Raw genomic sequence first — 19,787 nt, forward strand, 5'->3', positions numbered from 1 at the left:
GCCCCCTAGAGTCAGGAACAACTAGCACATTACCTAGGAAAGGAACCTTTACCTTTTAACAGTGATATGTAGTTGGGAGTGTAATCACTGTATGATGGGTTGTTAGGAGTTTTATTTATTTGTGTGTGTGTGTATAAAAAACCGGGATGGGCAGACTCCATTACGGTTATAAGTCAAGCACTGCTTGTAGTATATATGTATGTGTGCATGTACACACACACACACACACACACACACACGCACACACACAAAAACTAACAGCCCATCATACAGTGATTACATCCCAAAATATAGCACTGTACATTCCGAAATAGCAGTGTTACTGTGATACAAAAGGAGTACTAGAAAGTCCACACTGTTGTTCATCACACATGCACACACATACAAGCAGTGCTTGAGTTATGACAGTAATGGGGCCTACCCGTCATGGTTATTAAGTAAATCACTGTGGTCATTAAGTGAACCCCTGGTTGTTAAGCAAAGCAGTAGTTTACTTTGGGTGTGTTTTTGCTACAAACTGGAAGTCAGTTCTGGGTTTTGATCCAGACTCTGTAAAAGATGGTCACAGATGGCCATAAACGTGGCCCAGTGGCTGAGTGCCTGAAGCGCAGCCCTTGATCATGGAGGATCATACAGCTGTCAGAACTTTGAACGCAGGCTGTTAAATGCTCCCCAGATAGATCTGTTGGAACTTTGAAGGGTTGCTAAGGAACTGGTTGTAAATTGAGGATTACCTGTAGCTACAGTTACACCTGGCCCATCTCTTAAAGCACAGACCACCTTCAAATGCCACCTTCAGTTTGGTTTGGGCCAGCTTTTCTCCTGTGCTCTTTTGATGTCAATGTTCTCTTGGTTTCTGCCAGTGTCACCCGCAACTACTTGGACTGGCTGACCTCCATCCCGTGGGGCAAATGCAGTGAGGAGAACCTGGAATTGGCCAGGGCCCAAGAGGTTTTGGAGGAGGATCATTATGGCATGGAGGACGTGAAGAAAAGAGTGCTGGTAAGGACTCTGGATCTCTTCTGTTGGTTTAATATCTTGCTCCCAGGTCAACGATGTTAGACTTTTTAGAGAGCTACCCCCATTCCTTAGAAAAGCAGATTAAAGTATATCATAAGGATGTAAAACTGGAGAAGTCTGGTGGAGAGAATAGGCATAAGGCAGTGTTGGCAAACCTTTACAGCAATGCGCTGAAATGGGAGCGTGCATGTGTGCCGGAAACTGGAAGAGCAGCTCCCCAGTGCGCATGTGCGCATAGGGAAGCTGAGCTTCTGTTTTTTGGTATGCATGCACGTGCGAAGACCAACTGGTGCGTTCCATGTGTGCGCTGGAAACCGGAAGCTTTGTCGCCCGCTCCTCTTCTGGTTTCCGATGCTCCCGCGTCCGCAAAGATCAGCGTGCCGGAACATGGAAGAGCAATGGGCGACGGCTGGTGTGCCTGGAGAGATGGCTCTGCGTGCCATAGGTTCACCATCATGGGCATAAGATTTCAACCCCCGAAACGGCGAGCCTCCAGCATGCTGTCTCTGGGTTGCCATATATGGGGGGGGGGGGGAAACACCCCGAGGGAGGAAGGGGACGCTCTACCGGTTGGGAGGGTGTGCTTATACAAGGACTGAACTCATGGGAGGGTGTGCAAGTGGCACGGACAGAGGAACGCAAATCCCAGCTGGAGAAACAGAGCCGGCATGCAGTCGGAGAAGCGACGAAGTTCACAGCTGTCGTTTCCCAACGTCCGGAAGCAGCTGGGAAAGGGAGGGGGGTGTTCCAACCCTTGAAAATCAGCTGTGTGGCGCGAACAAGTAGCGCTGACTTAAACTTTAGTTCCCTTCGTGCCGAGATTCCAGCCCCGTGATGGCAAACCTATGGCACGTGTGCCGCAGGTGGCACGAGGAGCCATTTCTTGGGCATGCGTGCACTGGCCAGCTGATTTTGGCCTTCATTTTTGCTCTTCGGAGGCTTCCCTGAAGCTCCAGAGGGCGAAAAATAACTCAATGCACAAACTGGACGTTCGGGAACGGACGTGCGGTTTGGACATTGGGGGCATTTTTTCTCCCTCCGGAGGCTTCAGGGAGATAGTTACGCTCCATAGAATCGAGTTATTAGTAACAGCATTATTGGACTGAGCCTCTGTAGGGCTTAATGGAAGAGAGAAAGAGAACATTTTATCAATGGGGAGGTTTTGGCAAATGAGGCTGAAGGTGAGAGCAGAGCAGCTGGAGGTTTAGTTTACATCTGCGAGTCAAATGTAACTGCTCGGCGTGTTCGCTCGCACAGGGGCTTTCCACAGGGCGCCTGAGTAGTGGGTTTCCCTCCCTAACCTGGAGGAGGAAAGCTGAATTTTCCGCTGATTGCCGTGTGGAGTGTGGCAAGCGGTGGTGTTGGGGGGAGGAGAGAGAAACAAAGTGGAGCTCTGCAGCGTTTGGGGGGCTGTCGAGCTTTGCAGCATGGAGTGAGAGGTGGGGGGGTGGGAGCTTTGCAGACTAGACTGGCAGGGCCGGGAGGAAGGAGAAGAGGTGAGGGGGTGGGATTTGCAGGCGGCGAAAGAGAGAGCGCGCAAAAGCTCCTTTAGGAACGCGGAATTTGGCTCGGATCGCTAGAGCCAATCCTGCTGCCTGGAAAGCAAGTTCTTTGGAATAAGAATCATACGGTTCTCAGCACAGGCATTTTGACTTGGCATGGGGTTGCTGCGGCCACTTGACTGTCTCATCCTCAGCTCGGACTTACTCCATGTTATCCCAGAAGAACTTCATGCTGGGGGGGAGGGGGGGAGGAACCCACTGCTTGCCGTCGTTAATATTATCCCGCCGTCAGGGAGGTGAAATCAAGTTAAGCTCCTCAATGCAGGGGCACCGTCCTGACGCCCCAATTTCCCCAGCTTTCCGAAATCCCTTTGCTCCCTTCCATTCAAAAAAGTACACCTGGCAGCTTTCGCCCTATTTACACCCGCTCCCTGAGTTTTCCGCTCCCAAGAGACACGGGGCAGGCGGGCGGAGAGGGGTCGATTGCTGAGCGGAATCGCTGGGGGGGGGGAGGGAGCATAGGAAAGAGGCAGCCGGGCAAAGCCGTATGCAGAGCAGAGGGTGGGAAGTCCCTGAAGGAGGACGGGTGAGAAGGAGGAAAGAGAACTGCGGGCAGTCCGGCAGCCTCAGTAGTAGTAGTAATACAGGTAGCAGCAGCAGCAGTTTCTTTGGCAGGACTCTCTCTCTCTCTCACACACACGACCGTCAGCCACCGTACACTACAGAAGCTGGTGGCGCCGGGGGAGTTAACCAGCTGGGCATGCAAAACAAGGTGCCCCGGACCTCTGGAGCCTGGGGTGGGTGGGTGAAAAACGTGTCCATCACACTGTCAGCGTTCCAAATATCATGCAGAATTAAATTAGTGTCCAAGGCAGAGCTATCCTTAAAGTTCCAATTTAATAAGACAGACATGTTGGCACAAACTGTGGAATCCCAAATCTAAAAGCTTCCTGGGATTCCGCCCAGTTGAAAGTTCATGATCTTATCCCCACACCCATAAATCCGTCACATGGTCCAATCTTCTTCGGCCACGCTGGCATCGCCACCCAGCTGGTTCCGGTCAGGTGCAGAGGTGCGGAGACAAAAGATGACCTTGGCTTCTAGAAAAGAATGACAACAACACATTCCACAATTCTACTCCTTTCCATTCCTCCTCCCAATTACTACACTAATGAAACAGCATAATGAAATAAGAGAGAGTGTGGCAGGCCAAAGATCCTAAAAGGGAATATGACTACAGGCCTGACGTGCGTGCCAAAAATGGGAGGAGGGTAGGGGTTGCACACGCTTGCGTGGGGGGGGGGTGTCACACGCATAGCATTATGGGTGTGGCACGCCAGTGCATCCCCCCCCCCCCGTGCTTCCCCGCGTTTGGCACGCAATGGCAGAAAGGTTTGCCATGGCTGTTCTAGCCTGCATTAAAACGCTTCAGGCCAAGACTTGTATGAGACTGTGTTGTTTCTGGAGGTGAGAGCTCGGACCGTGACCTAAGGCTCATAACAAACACCTATTGGTCTTACTCCCCCAGGCCTTTCACTGACCAGCAGGTTGAAAAAGAAAGGCCTGGGTTGTCTTCCCAACCTCTCTAGCCAAAGCTGGACAAGCAACATTGCATCAATTCCTATCACCCGTCTCTTCCCACTTATGACTGAATGACTGTAACTTCTTTGCTTTGTATCCTTATGATTTATATTGATATTGATTGTTTCCTGATTGCTTATTTGTACCCTATGACTATTATTAAGTGTTGTACCTTACGATTCTTCATGAATGTATCTTTTTATGTACACTGAGAGCACACTTGGCCAATAAAGAATTCTATTCTAATTCTAATTCTAATTCTTAATCTATTCTAATTCTTAATCTATTCTAATTCTTATTCTATTTCTATTCTAATTCTCATTCTATTCTAATTCTATTCTATTCTATTTTATTCACACGCTCTGTTCCTCTTGCTTGTGTGACCCAGGAATTCATTGCTGTCAGCCAGCTGCGAGGCTCCACGCAAGGCAAGATCCTCTGTTTCTACGGCCCTCCAGGGGTTGGGAAGACCAGCATTGCCCGCTCTATTGCTCGTGCCTTGAACAGGGAGTACTTCCGCTTCAGCGTCGGCGGCATGACGGATGTGGCAGAAATCAAGGGCCACAGGTCGGTGCATCTCGGGCTTCCTTGGCAGGGCTTGTCCAAAGGACTAGAGCTGTAATGCTCGGTTGGGGGAGTGACTAACTAATCCATCTCTTTCTGGTCTGAGCAGCTTAGCTCTCAGGTGTGCAGGGCTATCTACAGAGCATGATCAAAAAGAGCGCATTTGTGATGCAGCAATTGAAGCACTGCCATGCACATAGATCATGCTGTCATGGATGCCCTGTTGGCTTTTTTTTTTTTTTTGCCACACCTTGGACACTCACCTACTTTCTCCAGCTGAAAAGGTGTGTCTCGCCTGTGCATGGATATTTATGTAATATAAATTCTCCTGGGACCTGAATGGCAAGTAAGGAGAAGTTGACTCTGCTTGAGATGGAGAACATTTTGCATAATTTTTAGACCGTTAACAGCTCCTTGTCCATAATCACATCTATTTTTTCTGGAACTACAAATCATTGGAATGATCTGTTTTACAATTTGCAATACAAGTAGGCCACAACCCAAAGGTGCTTTTTCAGGAGATAAGTGGACTTTGTTTTTTTTCTTTTGAAGACATTTTGCTTCTCATCCAAGAAGCTTCTTCAGCTCTGGCAGGATGGTGGGGAATGGAAGGATTTATATTCTTTGCAGACGGCTGGTCATTTGCATTCATTTAGAGCAGTGTTTCTCAACCTTGGCAACGAAGATGTCCGGACTTCAACCCCCAGAATTCCCCAGCCAGTGGCTGGGGAATTCTGGGAGTTGAAGTCCGGACATCTTCAAGTTGCCAAGGTTGAGAAACACTGATTTAGAGGGTCTTTGAAGCACTTGGAGGTTTATCTGTGTCCTCAGAGTCACTTGAAGTAGTGCTCCTGGTTCCTGTGGTCTGCAATTTTTTTCTCTGCAAATCCATTCCTACTCCCACCCCATTCAAAGGGTGTTCATCCCAAATTGTATAGCTAAAAGTCTGTAGAGATTCTCAGTCATCCAGGTCCTGTTATCCCAATGGTACTTTTTTCAGGAGGCAACTAGACTTTCTGTTTTTTTCTTTTGAAGATGTTTCGCTTCTCATCCAATAAGCTCCTTCAGCTCTGACAGGATAGTGGGGGACGGAAGGATTTCTATTCCTTATTTTATTTATTTTATTTATTATTCATATTTATAGACCGCCCCCACTCCCGAAAGGGACGTAAATGACAGCTGGTCATTTACATCCCTTTAAAGCAGTGTTTCTCAAACTTGGCAACTTTAAGTCCTGTGGACTTCAACTCCCAGAATCCCCCAGCCAGCATAGCTGGCTGGGGAATTCTGGGAGTTGAAGTCCACAGGACTTAAAGTCGCCAAGTTTGAGAAACACTGCTTTAAAGGGTCGTTGAAGCACTGGAGGTTTATCTGTGTCCTCGGACTCATCTTGGATGAGAAGCAAAAGGTCTTCAAAGAAAAAACAAGGAGGTCCAGTTGCCTCCTAAAAAAGCCACCTTTGGGACAACCGTGACCTGGATGACTGGGAATCTCTGTAGACAGATAGTCCTCAAGTTATAACCATAATGGAGCCTGCCCAATGTAACTCATGACCCTACCTTGGCTCACCCACATGAATTTTTACAACCTTTGTTGCAGCAGGGTTAAGCAAAGCAGTGGTTCCCTAAGAGTCATTTTTGTTGAAAATATACAGTGGGGCAAAAAGTGTTTAGTCAGCCAGCAATTGTGCAAGTTCTCCCACTTAAAAAGATGAGAGAGGCCTGTAATTGGCATCATAGGTAGACCTCAACTATGAGAGACAAAATGAGAAAACAAATCCAGACAATCACTTTGGCTGATTTGGAAAGAATTTATTTGCAAATTATGGTGGGAAATAAGTCTTTGATCAATATCAAAAGTTCATCTCAATACTTTGTTATATATCCTTTGTTGGCAATGACAGAGGTCAAACGTTTCCTGTAAATCTTCACAAGGTTGGCACACACTGTTGCTGGTATGTTGGCCCATTCCTCCACGCAGATCTCGTCTAGAGCAGTGATGTTTTGGGACTGCCACTGGGCAACACGGACTTTCAACTCCCTCCAAAGGTTTTCTATGGGGCTGAGATTTGGAGACTGGCTAGGCCACTCCAGGACCTTGAAATGCTTCTTACGAAGTCACTCCTTCGTTGCCCGGGTGGTATGTTTGGGATCATTGTCATGTTGAAAGACCCAGCCACGTTTCATCTTCAATGCCCTTGCTGATGGAAGGAGGTTTGCACTCAAAATCTGATGATACATGGCCCCATTCATTCTGTCCTGTACACGGATAAGTCGTCCTGGTCCCTTTGCAGAGAAACGGCCCCAAAGCATGATGTTGCGACCCCCATGCTTCACAGTAGGTATGGTGTTCTTTGGATGCAACTCAGCATTCTCTCTCCTCCAAACACGACGAGTTGTGTTTTTACCAAACAGTTCTATTTTGGTTTCATCTGACCATATGACATTCTCCCAATCCTCTTCTGGATCATCCAAATGCTCTCTAGCAAACTTCAGACGGCCCCGGACATGTACTGGCTTAAGCAGGGGGACACGTCTGGCACTGCAGGATCTGAGTCCCTGGCGGAGTAGTGTGTTACTGATGGTAGCCTTTGTTACGTTGGTCCCAGCTCTCTGCAGGTCATTCACTAGGTCCCCCCGTGTGGTCCTGGGATACTTTTTTGCCCCACTGTAGACTCAGCCTTTCGCCCTTCCAAGGTGGGTAAAACGTGAACCCAGAGCGGCTGACTCTGCAAACGGAGAGAGTGCTATAAAGTCTGGTGGTGTGTAGGGCTTAAGGGCTATTGCTATTGCTAATCCTTGCCCACGGACTCTCAAGAGGGCACTTTTAAAAACAAGCAAGAATTCTACCCGGTCTGCATGCTTACATTGCACTTCTTTCCACACAGACGGACATACGTGGGAGCCATGCCGGGGAAAATCATCCAGTGCCTGAAGAAGACCAAGACGGAAAACCCTTTGATCCTGATTGATGAGGTGAGGAGGGCAGACAGACGAAACCCCTCCCTAGCCGGTTTCAAAATCCAGCCTTGCAGTTATTTGGCTCCCTTTTGTTTGGTTTTTTGTTTATTCTGTTGGGTGACAGCGACGGATTTGTTCTTTCCATGATGCAGGTGGATAAAATAGGGCGAGGCTATCAAGGAGACCCTTCCTCCGCTCTCCTCGAGCTGCTGGACCCAGAACAGAATGCCAACTTCCTGGACCACTACCTGGATGTGGCCGTGGATCTCTCCAAGGTATGGTTTTCCCCATTGGATTTCCCAGCCTCTGGGAAAGAAGAGTTAGCACCAATAAAGGAGAATATTTGTAGCTTAGAGTTGAAACGAGGGGTCCTTGGTGCTCTCCGAGCTTGCTAGTTTTCTTGCAGACGTTTCATTACCCTAATTAGTAACATCATCAGTGCTAGTAACTGTTTACTGTCAGATTATATTCTGGTGTCATGCCTGTCTGGGTGGGTGGTGTGAGGATTCTTTGGTTGGGCTGTTTACTGATGGGTCTTTGGCAGTTTCTTGATTGGGGGTATTGCTTTGTTGATTGTTGGTCTGTAGATGACTCTATGCTAAACTGGGTGCTGATTACGGATGGAGAGGTGCTGGAGTCTCTTTGTTCTGTTTTGGGCTGGTTGATCATCTCTTTTGCATAGTCTTTAGATGCTGTTAATGTCTCTGTGTCTATTGATCACTGATTGGTTAGAGCGCCAGGCTTCTAGAAATTCCCTGGCATTTTGGGACTTGGCCTGGTCAAGGATTGACACATTTTCCCACTTGGTTTCCTATGGTTAAACTTGTCTCCGTGTTGCGAAATTAAAGAATTTTCGTCACGTCTTCTGACTTCCAGTTTGTTTGTTTGTTTTGTTTGTTTTGTTTATTTGGATTTATATGCCGCCTTTCTCCAAAAGGACTCAGGGCGGCGTACAACATTAAAAAACATACATCCCAAAAGTTTTTTTAAAAAATTAAATCCATATCCAAAAAAAAACAAACCGAATTTAAAAGACAAGACATTTAAAATAAGTTAAAAATGAACAGGCCAGGCCGGCTTGCTGGAAAAGCCAACTTTTTAGGCCGCGTCGGAAGGACCGGAGGTCAGGGATTATGTGAAGCTCCGGAGGCAGCTCATTCCAGAGGGAAGGCGCTCCCACAGAGAAGGCTCTCCCCCTGGGGGTCACCAGCCGACACTGTCTGGCCGACGGCACCCTAAGGAGGCCAACTCTGTTGGTGTTCATGTTGGTGTTCATGGATGGATTTGATTTAAATCAAGTCAATTTAAATCACATTTTAAATCAATAAAAAGGCTTGATTTAAATCAACTCGATTTAAATCATAATTTTTAAAGAGCAACTGTCATCTCTGTCCCACAGCGGCTTTTCCTCTGACCCGCGGTTGACTCACCGACAGCCCCAATATTGCAGAATATACAGCCTCAGGCTACATAACTAAGCTCCTTTTCATGCTGAATAAACTAAATTATTAATGTATCTTAAATAGAAAACTACCTTTAGATATATTTTTTATTCCAAAGGCATTTTATTAAAATAACTTTGATTAAAAAAAATCTGATTTGAATGAAAAAAATCTGTTTTAAATTTTTTAAAAAAATTAATGTTGTTTATTATTTTTTTAAAAAATCAATTTTTATTCCCCCTGGTTCTTCCAGTCTTCTGCCTGTTTGTCCTACATAGAGGTTGTTGCAGTTCTTATCTTGTATGTCGTAGATGACTCCTGTTTTTTCCTTCTGGCACCAGGAGGGGCTGTAGGTCATTTGACCTCGATCCATGATTTCTCTATTTAAACACTTCAGGCCAGGAATAAGGAAGATCCTTTCTGCCACCCTGTTTCCCCCAAAATAAGACCCAACCCTAGCATGATTTTTCAAGATGCTCGTAATATAAGCCCTACCCCCAAAATAAGCTCCAGTTAAGATCATCAGACAGACGGGTGCAATTAGTGCCGTATAAAACCCGGTCTTATTTTCGGGGGAAACATGGTAACTGGAATAAACTAGCTCAGGGTCTAACTTATTTTCTTTTCAAAAATTGAAAGGAGATTAGTTTAATTCTCCTAGAGGGAACTAGTTTTTTTTTTTAATTATTTACAAGATTGTGGATTTAAAAGTTTTTAGGAAGGACCTGTCTCTGTTGACTTTACTATCTCCTTGATTTAGTTTTTATATGTTTTTATTTATGTTACTTGAAGAACTGTGATTGAAATTGAACAACTGACCAAATTGGCCAGTAAGAGCTAATTCCAATCTTCCAATTCCAGTTCTGCTTATGTGCAGAGCCTTCTTGTTAGCTACCATATTTTTCGGTGTATAAAACGCACCTTTTTCCCCCCTAAAAGAAGGTGAAATTTGAGTGCGTCTTATATACTGAATGTAGCCCCACCCACTGGCCCCCACCCTTTGGCCTCTGTCTCCCAGCAATTTACCTCCTTGCAGCAAACAGGGAGGCGGGTGCTGAAATTGAAAGTGAAACTTGCTGTTTGGTGCAAGGAGGCAAATTGCTGGGAGGCAGAGGCAGAGTTTTTTTTCTTTCTAATTGGGCTAAACTGAAACAGGCTGTTTGCTCTTTGCTGCAAGAAGGTAAGTCATTAACTATAAATGCCTATAGAATGTTCAAATTATTAGACTTAATTTTTAAAGATTGCTTTATTAATGTTCTAGACAAGTTAACAAAATGAAGAAGCTTTTAAAAATAAATGCTTGATCTGAAGAGGCCCAGTGCTATTGTATCTTTTTTTAAATAGCAGAGAATAACTATACTTCCAGAAAGCAACATCAATTTTAACAGCATCTGTACAAGTATAGTCTGAAACGTAACACCACAAACAGTGTATATCTTCTGAACTGTTTGCTGTTTGGTGCAAGGAGGCAAACTGCTGGGAGGCAGAGGCAGATTTTCCCCCCTCTTATTTTCCTCCCCAAAAGCTAGGTGCATCTTATACTTCGGAGTGTCTTATACTCCAAAAATACAGTATATAATGCCGAAAACCCTGGACCAGAAAGTCTACAGAGATTCTTAGTCATCCAAGTCATGATTGTCCCAAAGGTGCTTTTTCAGGAGGCAACTGGACTTGTTTTTTCTTTGAAGACGTTTCACTTCTCATCCAAGAAGCTTCTTCAGCTCTGGCAGGATAGTGGGGAATGGAAGGATTTATATTCCTTGCAGAAACCCTTCCATTCCCCACTATCCAGTCAGAGCTGAAGAAGCTTCTTGGATGAGAAGCGAAACATCTTCAAAGAAAAATCGGAAAGTCCAGTTGCCTCTTTGGGACTTGACCAGAAAGACTTTTGCCCTGAACCAGAAGACTTTCGCCCTAGACGCAGATCTTATTGGCTTGCTCTTCTTTTCTTTCCCTTCCACCCAGGTGCTTTTCATTTGCACAGCCAATGTGACAGACACTATCCCAGAGCCCCTGCGAGACAGGATGGAGATGATCAACATTTCAGGATACGTCGCCCAAGAGAAACTGGCAATAGCAGAGGTAATCCCACCAGCTTGGTTTTAGATTAGTTTTTATCTGCTGCATCTATTTCTGTTCAATTTAGATTTGGCATGGGTGAGTCCTGATTTGCACCAGGGCAGGGGAAACTTGGTACAGTCTTATCAATTGTAATCATGGATAATATACGTTGATATTTTGCTCTATTCTGTATTAGTAAGAATATCCAAGCATCATCAAATAAAGGATGAGAGATATCTTCTTCCATATATATAAAAATGACTATGGCTCTGTGTGTGTGTGTGTGTGTGTGTTCCAGCATAATAACTCTGGAACGCCTCGAATAATTTCAACCAAACATGGTACACAGATGACTTACTCTCAAATTACGTTTGGTCCAGACATTTTCCCTCTACAAATAAATACCCGGGCAACTCTGGGTTATCAACTTATTTATACATAAAAATGGAGAGCGACGAGGATGATCCATCAATTAGTTTGGAGTGGGCTTGTTGAAACTTGCACATTGAGAAGGAGGAGCCCTGGTGGCTCAGTGGTTAAAGTGCAATATTGCAGGTTAACTCTCCCCACAGTCTGTGGTTCGATCCTGACCAGCTCAAGGTTGACTCAGCCTTCCCTCCTTCTGAGGTCAATAAAATGCGGACCCAGATAGTTGGGGGCAATAGGCTGACTGACATTATAAACCTCCCAGAGAGGGCTGTAAACCACTAGAGGGCACTATATAAGTCTGTGCTATTTCTATTATGAACTCCTAAATCCCCCTGAAGTTTGGATTTGATACCTTAGCTCTTTCTTCTTCTTTCCCGCCAGAGATATTTGGTTCCTCAAGCTCGTGTACTCTGTGGATTGGACGAAAGCAAGACCAGCATCACGCAGGATGTCCTGACCCTCCTCATTAAGCAGTACTGCAGGGAAAGTGGCGTCAGGAACCTCCAGAAGCAAATAGAGAAGGTGAGGCAACCGTACCTTTTGAGGGAGAGGCATTGAGACTGTCTGTGCATGTTTGTCTCACAGGCTCCATCCTCACTCTTTCCACCCTCCACGCTCAGGTACTTCGGAAATCTGCATACAAAATTGTCAGTGGAGAAAAGGAGAAAGTTGACGTAACGCCCGAAAACCTCCAGGACTTCGTTGGGAAGCCCATTTTCACGGTCGAGCGGATGTACGATGTGACTCCTCCCGGGGTGGTCATGGGCCTTGCGTGGACAGCAATGGGTGAGGCCGCCATTGGATGGTTCAAATTTCAGCACGGGCCCCGGTCTTGATTGAATGCTCATTTCTTCTGTTTCTGATATTCAGGTGGACAATTGGGGGTGGGGGGTGAGGGGCTAGGAAGGTCAACTTAGGCCAGGAAAAGGGGTGATGGACATATGTGTAAAGCAAGCATGTACAGAAAGTGGAAGAAGCAGGAAATGTTTTCTTTTCACAGTGCTGCCGGGTGGGGGTGGGGGTGGGAACGGGACAGGGCCAGAGTGGCTCAGTGGCTAAGATGCTGAGCTTGTCAATCAGAAAGGTCGGCAGTTCAAATCCCTAGCGCCATGTAACAAAGTGAGCTCCCATTACTTGTCCCAGCTTCTGCCAATCTACACATCCATGTAAAAATGCAAGTAGAAAAACAGGGACCCCCTTTGGTGGGAAGGTAACAGCGTTCCATGCGCCTTCAGTGTTGAGTCATGCCGGCCACATGACTTCAGACAGTGCTGGGTTTTCGGCTTTGGAATGGAGATGAGCACCGCCCCCTAGAGTCAGTAATGACCAGCACATATGTGCGAGGGGAACCTTTACCTTTACCTAGCACTCAAGATCCCCCAATGAAACTGATACGCCTGGAGAGTCAAAGGCAGACAAGGAAAGAAAGAAAGAAAGAAAGAAAGAAAGAAAGAAAGAAAGAAACAAATACTATGGAATTTGTTGATACAAAATGTGGACAGTCATAGCTTGGATACCTTTTGAGGAAACTCAGGTTTATGGAGAGAAGAGTGGATATTTAGCCTCTCGTGATCCTTTGACAGGAGATGGGATTTTGAGGGGTAGAGGTAGTCCTCCGCTTACAACGGTAATTGAGCCCAGTCATAAGTCATGACAGTTCTTAAGTGGGTCATCATATGCCCAACCCAATTCTTTTATTACTTTCTTTGCATCAGTCGTTAAGTGGGAGCCATTGTTTGCAACGGGGAATTTGTTGCCAGAAACCAGAAATAAATGCTCGTTTCCAGAAAAAATCATAAATCAGAGTTACGTGAAAATGGGCTGCTCCAAACGGCTGTAAATGCATGCCAGTTGCCCAATGCCTTTGTAACTTTGAACGGTCCCTAAATGAACTGTAGTTCAGTCGAGGATTACCTGAATCTTTTTTTGGGGGGGGTCTGTCGTAATTTTGAATGGTCGCTAAGCAACCGGTCATAATTCAATAACATGTTTATCCAAAAAGAAAGCCGGGTCTTATTTTCTTTTGACTCCCCCAAAAATGGCTAGGCCTTCTTTTTAGAGGGTTCTAATTTTTGATTCAATTTGCAGCAGTGGCTCCCACAGCCCCACCCAGCAGGAGCCCGCTGCTGGCCCAGTCCTTCTGCAGCTGCTAGCTGCCACTCGCACACATTGTGAACCCCGGCTTCCGTTTCGCCTTCAGATGCCTCCTGGAAGGCATATGCAGCTGATAACAGAGTCTGGATTCAGCTCTGCTATCGGCTGCAGATGCCTTCCAGCAGGCATCTAAAGGCGAAGTGGAGGCCGGGGCGAAGCATGCGAGTGGCGGCAAGGGGCTGCAAAAGAAGGCGAGGCAGGTGTCGGGATGTGCGAGTCCTGGTAAGTAGGACAGCTTCACCCTCCCATCCCCACCCTAGCTTATTTTTTTACCTGTGCCTCGCCCCACCCCAGGGTGGGCAGGTTCTTAATTAGGGCTAATTTTGTGGGTGGAGCTTAATTTGATTGCATGCGGCTCAAGAATGTGATAGGGCTTCTTTTCAAAGTGGGTCGACTTTTTGGAGAAACACGGTACCTGTATAGATTCCTGGTACTTCCATATAGTAAACTTATTCCACAGTCATGAAGCTAGGAGGAGGCTACATTGAGGCCTGTTTGCAGAATTTCCTGGTCGATAGCCACCACCCTTTCCCAAACATTACCCATTCGTTGCTTCTTTCCAATGTCTTAGTTTTGATTCGTTAGATCGTGCCCTAATGGGGTCACACTATAAATCAAGTTTTCATTTGCTTTGGTTGCAAGACAAAAGATTAAGCTGGTGAATTGGATTATACCCAAGAAACAGTTTGCTTACTAGGTGGTAGAGTTGAGTCCAGAATGGATTTCATGCTTGGTTTGGCTTTTCTCCCCAGGCGGCTCAACCTTGTTCATAGAGACCTCCCTCCGGCGTCCCAAAGAGAAGGAAAGCAAAGATGGGAGCCTTGAAATGACAGGTCAACTGGGAGACGTCATGAAGGAGAGTGTCAAGATTGCATACACGTTTGCCCGGGCTTTTCTGATGGAGAAGGTGCCCAGCAATGACTTCTTGGTGACCTCCCACATCCATGTACACGTGCCAGAGGTACTCAGCACATCCCAATCTTTCTATTCTGTTCTCTATTTAGCATGACGTGCATTTCATAGTGAAATGGAATTTATTGGCGACCCTGATGGTGCTCAACTCCATTCCCAACTGCACAACAATCAGCGTTTGTTGTTACTGAGCAAGTTGCTTGTTCCCCTCTTCCCTACACAGAGCAGGTGGAATTTTTCGTTATGCACATCTAGACAACTTTTTATGGGTGGTGGTGGTTACCTTCAGGTCAGTCTTGATCCCCACCCTGGTGACTATCTGGTTAGGTCCGTGCTGGTTTCCTGGCCACATTATCAGAAGAGGTTTGACCTGGTCTCCTTCCTAGGGTTGAGAGAGAGGGAGGACTAACCCAGAGTCACCCAGCTGGCTTTGTTCCTAAAAGAGGACTAGGATTTTTTTGCCTAAAGCTAGTTTCGGGTTTCAAGCCTGAAATCACACCAGACTACCGTATTTTTTGGAGCATGATGCACTCCCCCCACCCCCCCCAAAAGAGAGAAAATTTGGGTGCGGCTTATCCACAGAATGTAGCCCCGCCGGCCCCTGCCTTTTGGCCTCTGCCTCCCAGCAATTTGCCTCATTGCAGCAAACAGCTAACAGCCTGTTCAGCTTCAGCATAGCCTGATTAGCACAAGCAGCTGATTGTCAGTTGGATCAGCTTCCCGAAGATCAGCTGTTTCAGGCTGCAGGGATTGCCATTGCCTATTGCCGCCTACACATGCCCCATTTTCAGCCTCTGCGCACCCCGTTTTCAGCCTTCACGTGCCCCATTTTCTGCCCATTCTGATTCCCACTGCCCGGAACGGATGGAAAATGGAGCATGCAGTGGCTGAAAAGAGGATGCGGAGGCCAAAAATAGGGTGCATGGAGGCAGCAATAGGCTATGGCAATCCCTGCAGCCTGAAACTGCTGATCGTTTCAGTTTCAGTGCTGAAAGTGAAACGAGCTGTTGCTGGCAGGCAGAGTCAGATTCCCCCCTCCTTGTTTTCTTTCCCAAAAGCTAGGTGTGTCTTATACTTCGGAGCGTCTCATATTCAGAAAAATATAGTAGTTCTCTTTTAATCATGCTTATGCCTACTTTGTTTCTAGATTTAAGAGCTTGAGATGCACCTGTTTCCTGAATATATTCTGAAGTTTCATAGCAATAAGTTTGTATTCAAACAGGCAAGGAACTCATCTTGTCTTCCGGTCCTAGCATTTGGCTCTGCATGGAAACTTGCTTCCTTATGCTTTTCTCAGTAGTGAATTTTGTTCATTTTGTTCGTTTACACTTATGGAACTCCGACCTTAAATATCCCCACTGAACTTTTTTGTCCCTTAGGCTGTTGGGAAGCTGAGAAATTGTTGTTATTGCAACTTTTCTTAGTATCATGTTGGAGCCCTGGGACCCTAGACTTGCTGCAAACCATCAGTTTCCCCCTATACCTTAACTAAGGGATACACTTTTCATGGTTCTGGCAAGGATGTTACTTTTGGATGACAGAATTCCTCTTATGTAATGGGCGTAATGCTTTACGCATTAGGATTGTGGTTGACTTCAGGGCGTGGGCAGCTCCCACTGCTGCTGTGCTAACTCACGCCAGGTTGCTGGTGGTGTATGCGGGAGGGGAAACTGTGGGTCAGAGGGAGGCCCACTCCATCTCCTTATGAGGAAACCGGGCTTTGTAACCAAAGCATCCTCAGTGATAGGATGGGAGGCCACCAGGAGAGGTTAGGAGGGGACAAGGGCATGGCAAAAGGCAACAGGGTTGCTGGTAGTCAAGTATTAAGGCAGGATTTACCCTCACACTCTCTCAATATACCCTCCCTCCCTTACTTTTTCTTCTTTTTCCTTCCTTGCTCTCTTCCCCTCTTTCCTTGTCCTGTTTTCCCCACTGGAAATAGCTGTTTGCAAAACACGGAGGCAGGGATACTAAGAGCTCACAATTGAAGAATACCAATGTGCCCATGAGGTATCTCAGGATGGGGAAGGCCATGGGGTGGCCTAGTGATAGAACAGGCCCATGAGGCCTCCCCAACTTAGCATACCTCATGCTTCTCCCTCCTGGCCATAAGACTCACTTACCTTGCAAACAGCTGTCTCATCTCTTTGTTTCTCTGCTTCTTTAGCTTTGCTTGGAGGGAGGGAGAAGAGAGTTGGCTGGCTCCTATAATACACAGATTCAGGCACCCGTCCTCTTCTTCAGCCAGGGTGACAGGAGCTAGCAGAGCAGTGAGGCAATACGAAGCAAGGCATTGGATGAGGAACTGCCCCTTTTATCCTGGCTTACTTGACTGCACAATCGCTGGTGCAGCAGAGCCACCTAAGACTGCCCCCTCTCCCCAACCAATCAGCCAGCACATTAAGGTGGCAGCAGTGGTCACATGACAGTTCTCTAAGAGAGAGGTTGCATTCTATTCTTTAAACACTTGATATTCCTCCCCCCAAGGGGAGGTGCACCATTCCTGGAAGTACTGCAATACCAGGTTGATGCTTGGAGTGGATAGAGCAAGCCCTTAGTCCATCTCCCAGTTCCAAAAATCCATTTAATATTTAGTTCTCAAATAGAGAACATATCAGATATTAAACTGATAAGAACAGATACTACACTTGATCTTAGCCAAAAGGCCGAGAAGCGATAAACCAAAGAGGGCCAAGGCAAAAGCCCATCTTTTCCAAGCAACATTGTGGTAACGGTGAGCAAATTCAAGCTGCTGAGCATTTCACCCCTTTTATAGTGGATATTGTTTGTAATCTTATCAGACTTATTCTGTGAATATTCTTATGTACATTATCAAAGAAAATAGCCATCTGTTATAAAACATAATGTCAGAAATTTTGAAAAAAAATTCACTTATATGCATTTTGGAGTATTCTGACTGTGATTGGTTTGAAATCTGCATAAGCCTTCCCATTTTCCCCATGATAGCTGTTATTCATCTGCGTACCAGTAGAGGTCGCAGGAGTTTTCCCTTTACTGTAAGATATAGTGTGCTTTCAGGAGCCTGATGGCAGTTCCTGTACACTTTGAATTTCACAAGTCTGTTCCAAAATAGTTGTAATAAGAAACTTTGCTTGCTCTCTCTCCAAGTTTTGATTTGATCACAGAATGCATAGCTATTCTGAACAAAAGTTACAGTTTTATTTACTTTCTATAATCATCCATTCCTCCCAGATTGCCCTCTCCCCTTCCATCACTTGCCCAATGAATAATAAATAACTTTGGGAGAAGTACTCTTGAGAACCAGGTGGGAAACAGAACAGAAAACAGGATAATAAATAAAATAATAGAAAGTGTTGTCGTTTTGCTTTATGGCGCTTTTAAGGGCTTAACCAATTTAATTTAGTCCGTGGATCAGTTCTTTATGAACATGAGCAAAAAAAATGTGCATTTCTGTCAAAAGAACTTTATAAACACATTGCTAATAATTATTAACCTGAAACATAAAAAAACCTTTGTAGTGCAGATTAATAGTTCACTCTTGAACACACTAATCTGATAATCAGGTTAAAAACACTTTCAGGTTGAGAAAAAGTGCAAAGGAACAATAGGGTTGAAAAAGCAGAGAGGGCAAAGTTAAAAAAATATTGAGGGAACAAACTCAGGAATGAAGTTGCAACTGAGAAAAAAAAATTAGAACCCAGGGAAATTGGAGCAGTATTAAGGTATAAAAATTGTAGAGTCAGGAAGGGTAGATTGAAAGGTCTAAAGGCAGTTCAGAAATTTGCTAAACTGCAGTTGAAGTTTGGAGAGAAGCCCTTTTTTGTTGTTTTATTTGATTGGATTTCTTTAATGTAGGTTGTCCATAGATCTTTTATCTGAATTGATTACTCTGTTAAGATAACTACATAGGTAAGGGGTGAGGAAGTTTATCAAGAGTGTAATCTTTATACTGTTGAGGAAGGAATTGGCATTTATGAAGGATCAGATGATGGAATGTATGCACAGGTGAGGCCCTGGGGATCAGAGGAAGGTCATATGTGGAGATAGGACCCAGGTATGGATGGAATAGACATGAGAGTGAGGAACATGAATCCTGATAAAATATTTTCTCGTCTTGTCATTTCTTTGCCTTGACAATTAAGAGCTTTGCTCCTTCCTGTCCTCTCTCACTGCAGAAGGAGGTGAGGGCCTCAGACAAAGACTTCAAACTACTTTTACCTTTCTCTGCGGAAGGAGGGGGGGTCGTGGGGGGGGATGCTGCCTTGAGCTGCTCTGCAATAGCATCTTACCTGTTAGAAAACCACTAGCCAGGATATTAGACACAAGAATAGCTCGCTTATAAGAAATCCCCCCAAAAACCGCATAGCTGGCACACTTTGCAAGATACCTGTGACCTGGGGTGAAAAACAGGTGAGGGACATTTAGCTATTTAGCATAACAAGCGTAAGGGTTTAGGGTTAGGCTGAAATCCAAATAACCAATCAATATTGTCCGTTATGCATGCATTATTAAGGGAAGGGCAAATGGTTGAATATAATCACCCCTTGACTATAAAAATTGCCGTAAGATTCTAATCAGGGCTCCTTGGTTAGCTTTCGAACCAGGGTCGTTATATCTTGGTATCAAAATAAAAGTATAATTCTGTATCACACCTTGTGTCCAGTGACTTACCGGCTTCGACACCAAGCAAGAGCCCAGTTTTGGGGACAACATTTGTGCTGCTTGCACTTATCTATGGAACCACAGCAAAAGCAGTTGCAATGCAAGATAAACCAATTCAGTTTCCCAAGTGCACCTCAGCAAATTGTTCCTTCCTTGCTATCCTCCCAGTTAGACTTTAAATTCTAGAAACTAGTTAATACTGTGTTGAATTTGGGGCAGCTGTGTGCCTGTTGTGGCTTACCTTTGGAGTCCGCATATCTGTTAATATTGTTGTGCTCAAGTCTACAAACAAGCTGTCTGTTTCTTTCCATTCACAGGGTGCCACCCCGAAAGATGGGCCCAGTGCTGGCTGCACAATTGTAACTGCCTTATTGTCACTGGCATTAAACCAGCCTGTGAGGCAAAACGTAGCCATGACTGGGGAAGTGTCGTTGACTGGGAAGATTCTCCCCGTGGGAGGCATCAAGGAGAAGACCATTGCCGTAAGTGGAAACTGCCCAGTCCTTCCCCTGCTAGGA

At 45.6% G+C, this 19,787-nt stretch overlaps 1 protein-coding gene across 1 annotated transcript in view; it reads left to right on the forward strand.

Moving 5' to 3' along the window:
• The window catches only part of LONP1 (lon peptidase 1, mitochondrial), a 36,996-nt gene that overhangs the window by 15,005 nt on the left and 2,204 nt on the right, over nt 1-19,787 (forward strand). The window contains exons 9-17 of the mRNA XM_081936090.1: nt 864-1,002; nt 4,492-4,670; nt 7,555-7,642; nt 7,780-7,902; nt 11,035-11,151; nt 11,941-12,081; nt 12,180-12,345; nt 14,466-14,674; nt 19,587-19,751. Coding sequence (XP_081792216.1) covers nt 864-1,002; nt 4,492-4,670; nt 7,555-7,642; nt 7,780-7,902; nt 11,035-11,151; nt 11,941-12,081; nt 12,180-12,345; nt 14,466-14,674; nt 19,587-19,751 — 1,327 coding nt within the window. The remainder of the gene's footprint in view (nt 1-863; nt 1,003-4,491; nt 4,671-7,554; nt 7,643-7,779; nt 7,903-11,034; nt 11,152-11,940; nt 12,082-12,179; nt 12,346-14,465; nt 14,675-19,586; nt 19,752-19,787) is intronic.

Source organism: Natrix helvetica (genome assembly GCF_964273705.1).
Source record: "Natrix helvetica genome assembly, chromosome: 1".
Lineage (NCBI taxonomy): Eukaryota > Metazoa > Chordata > Lepidosauria > Squamata > Natricidae > Natrix > Natrix helvetica.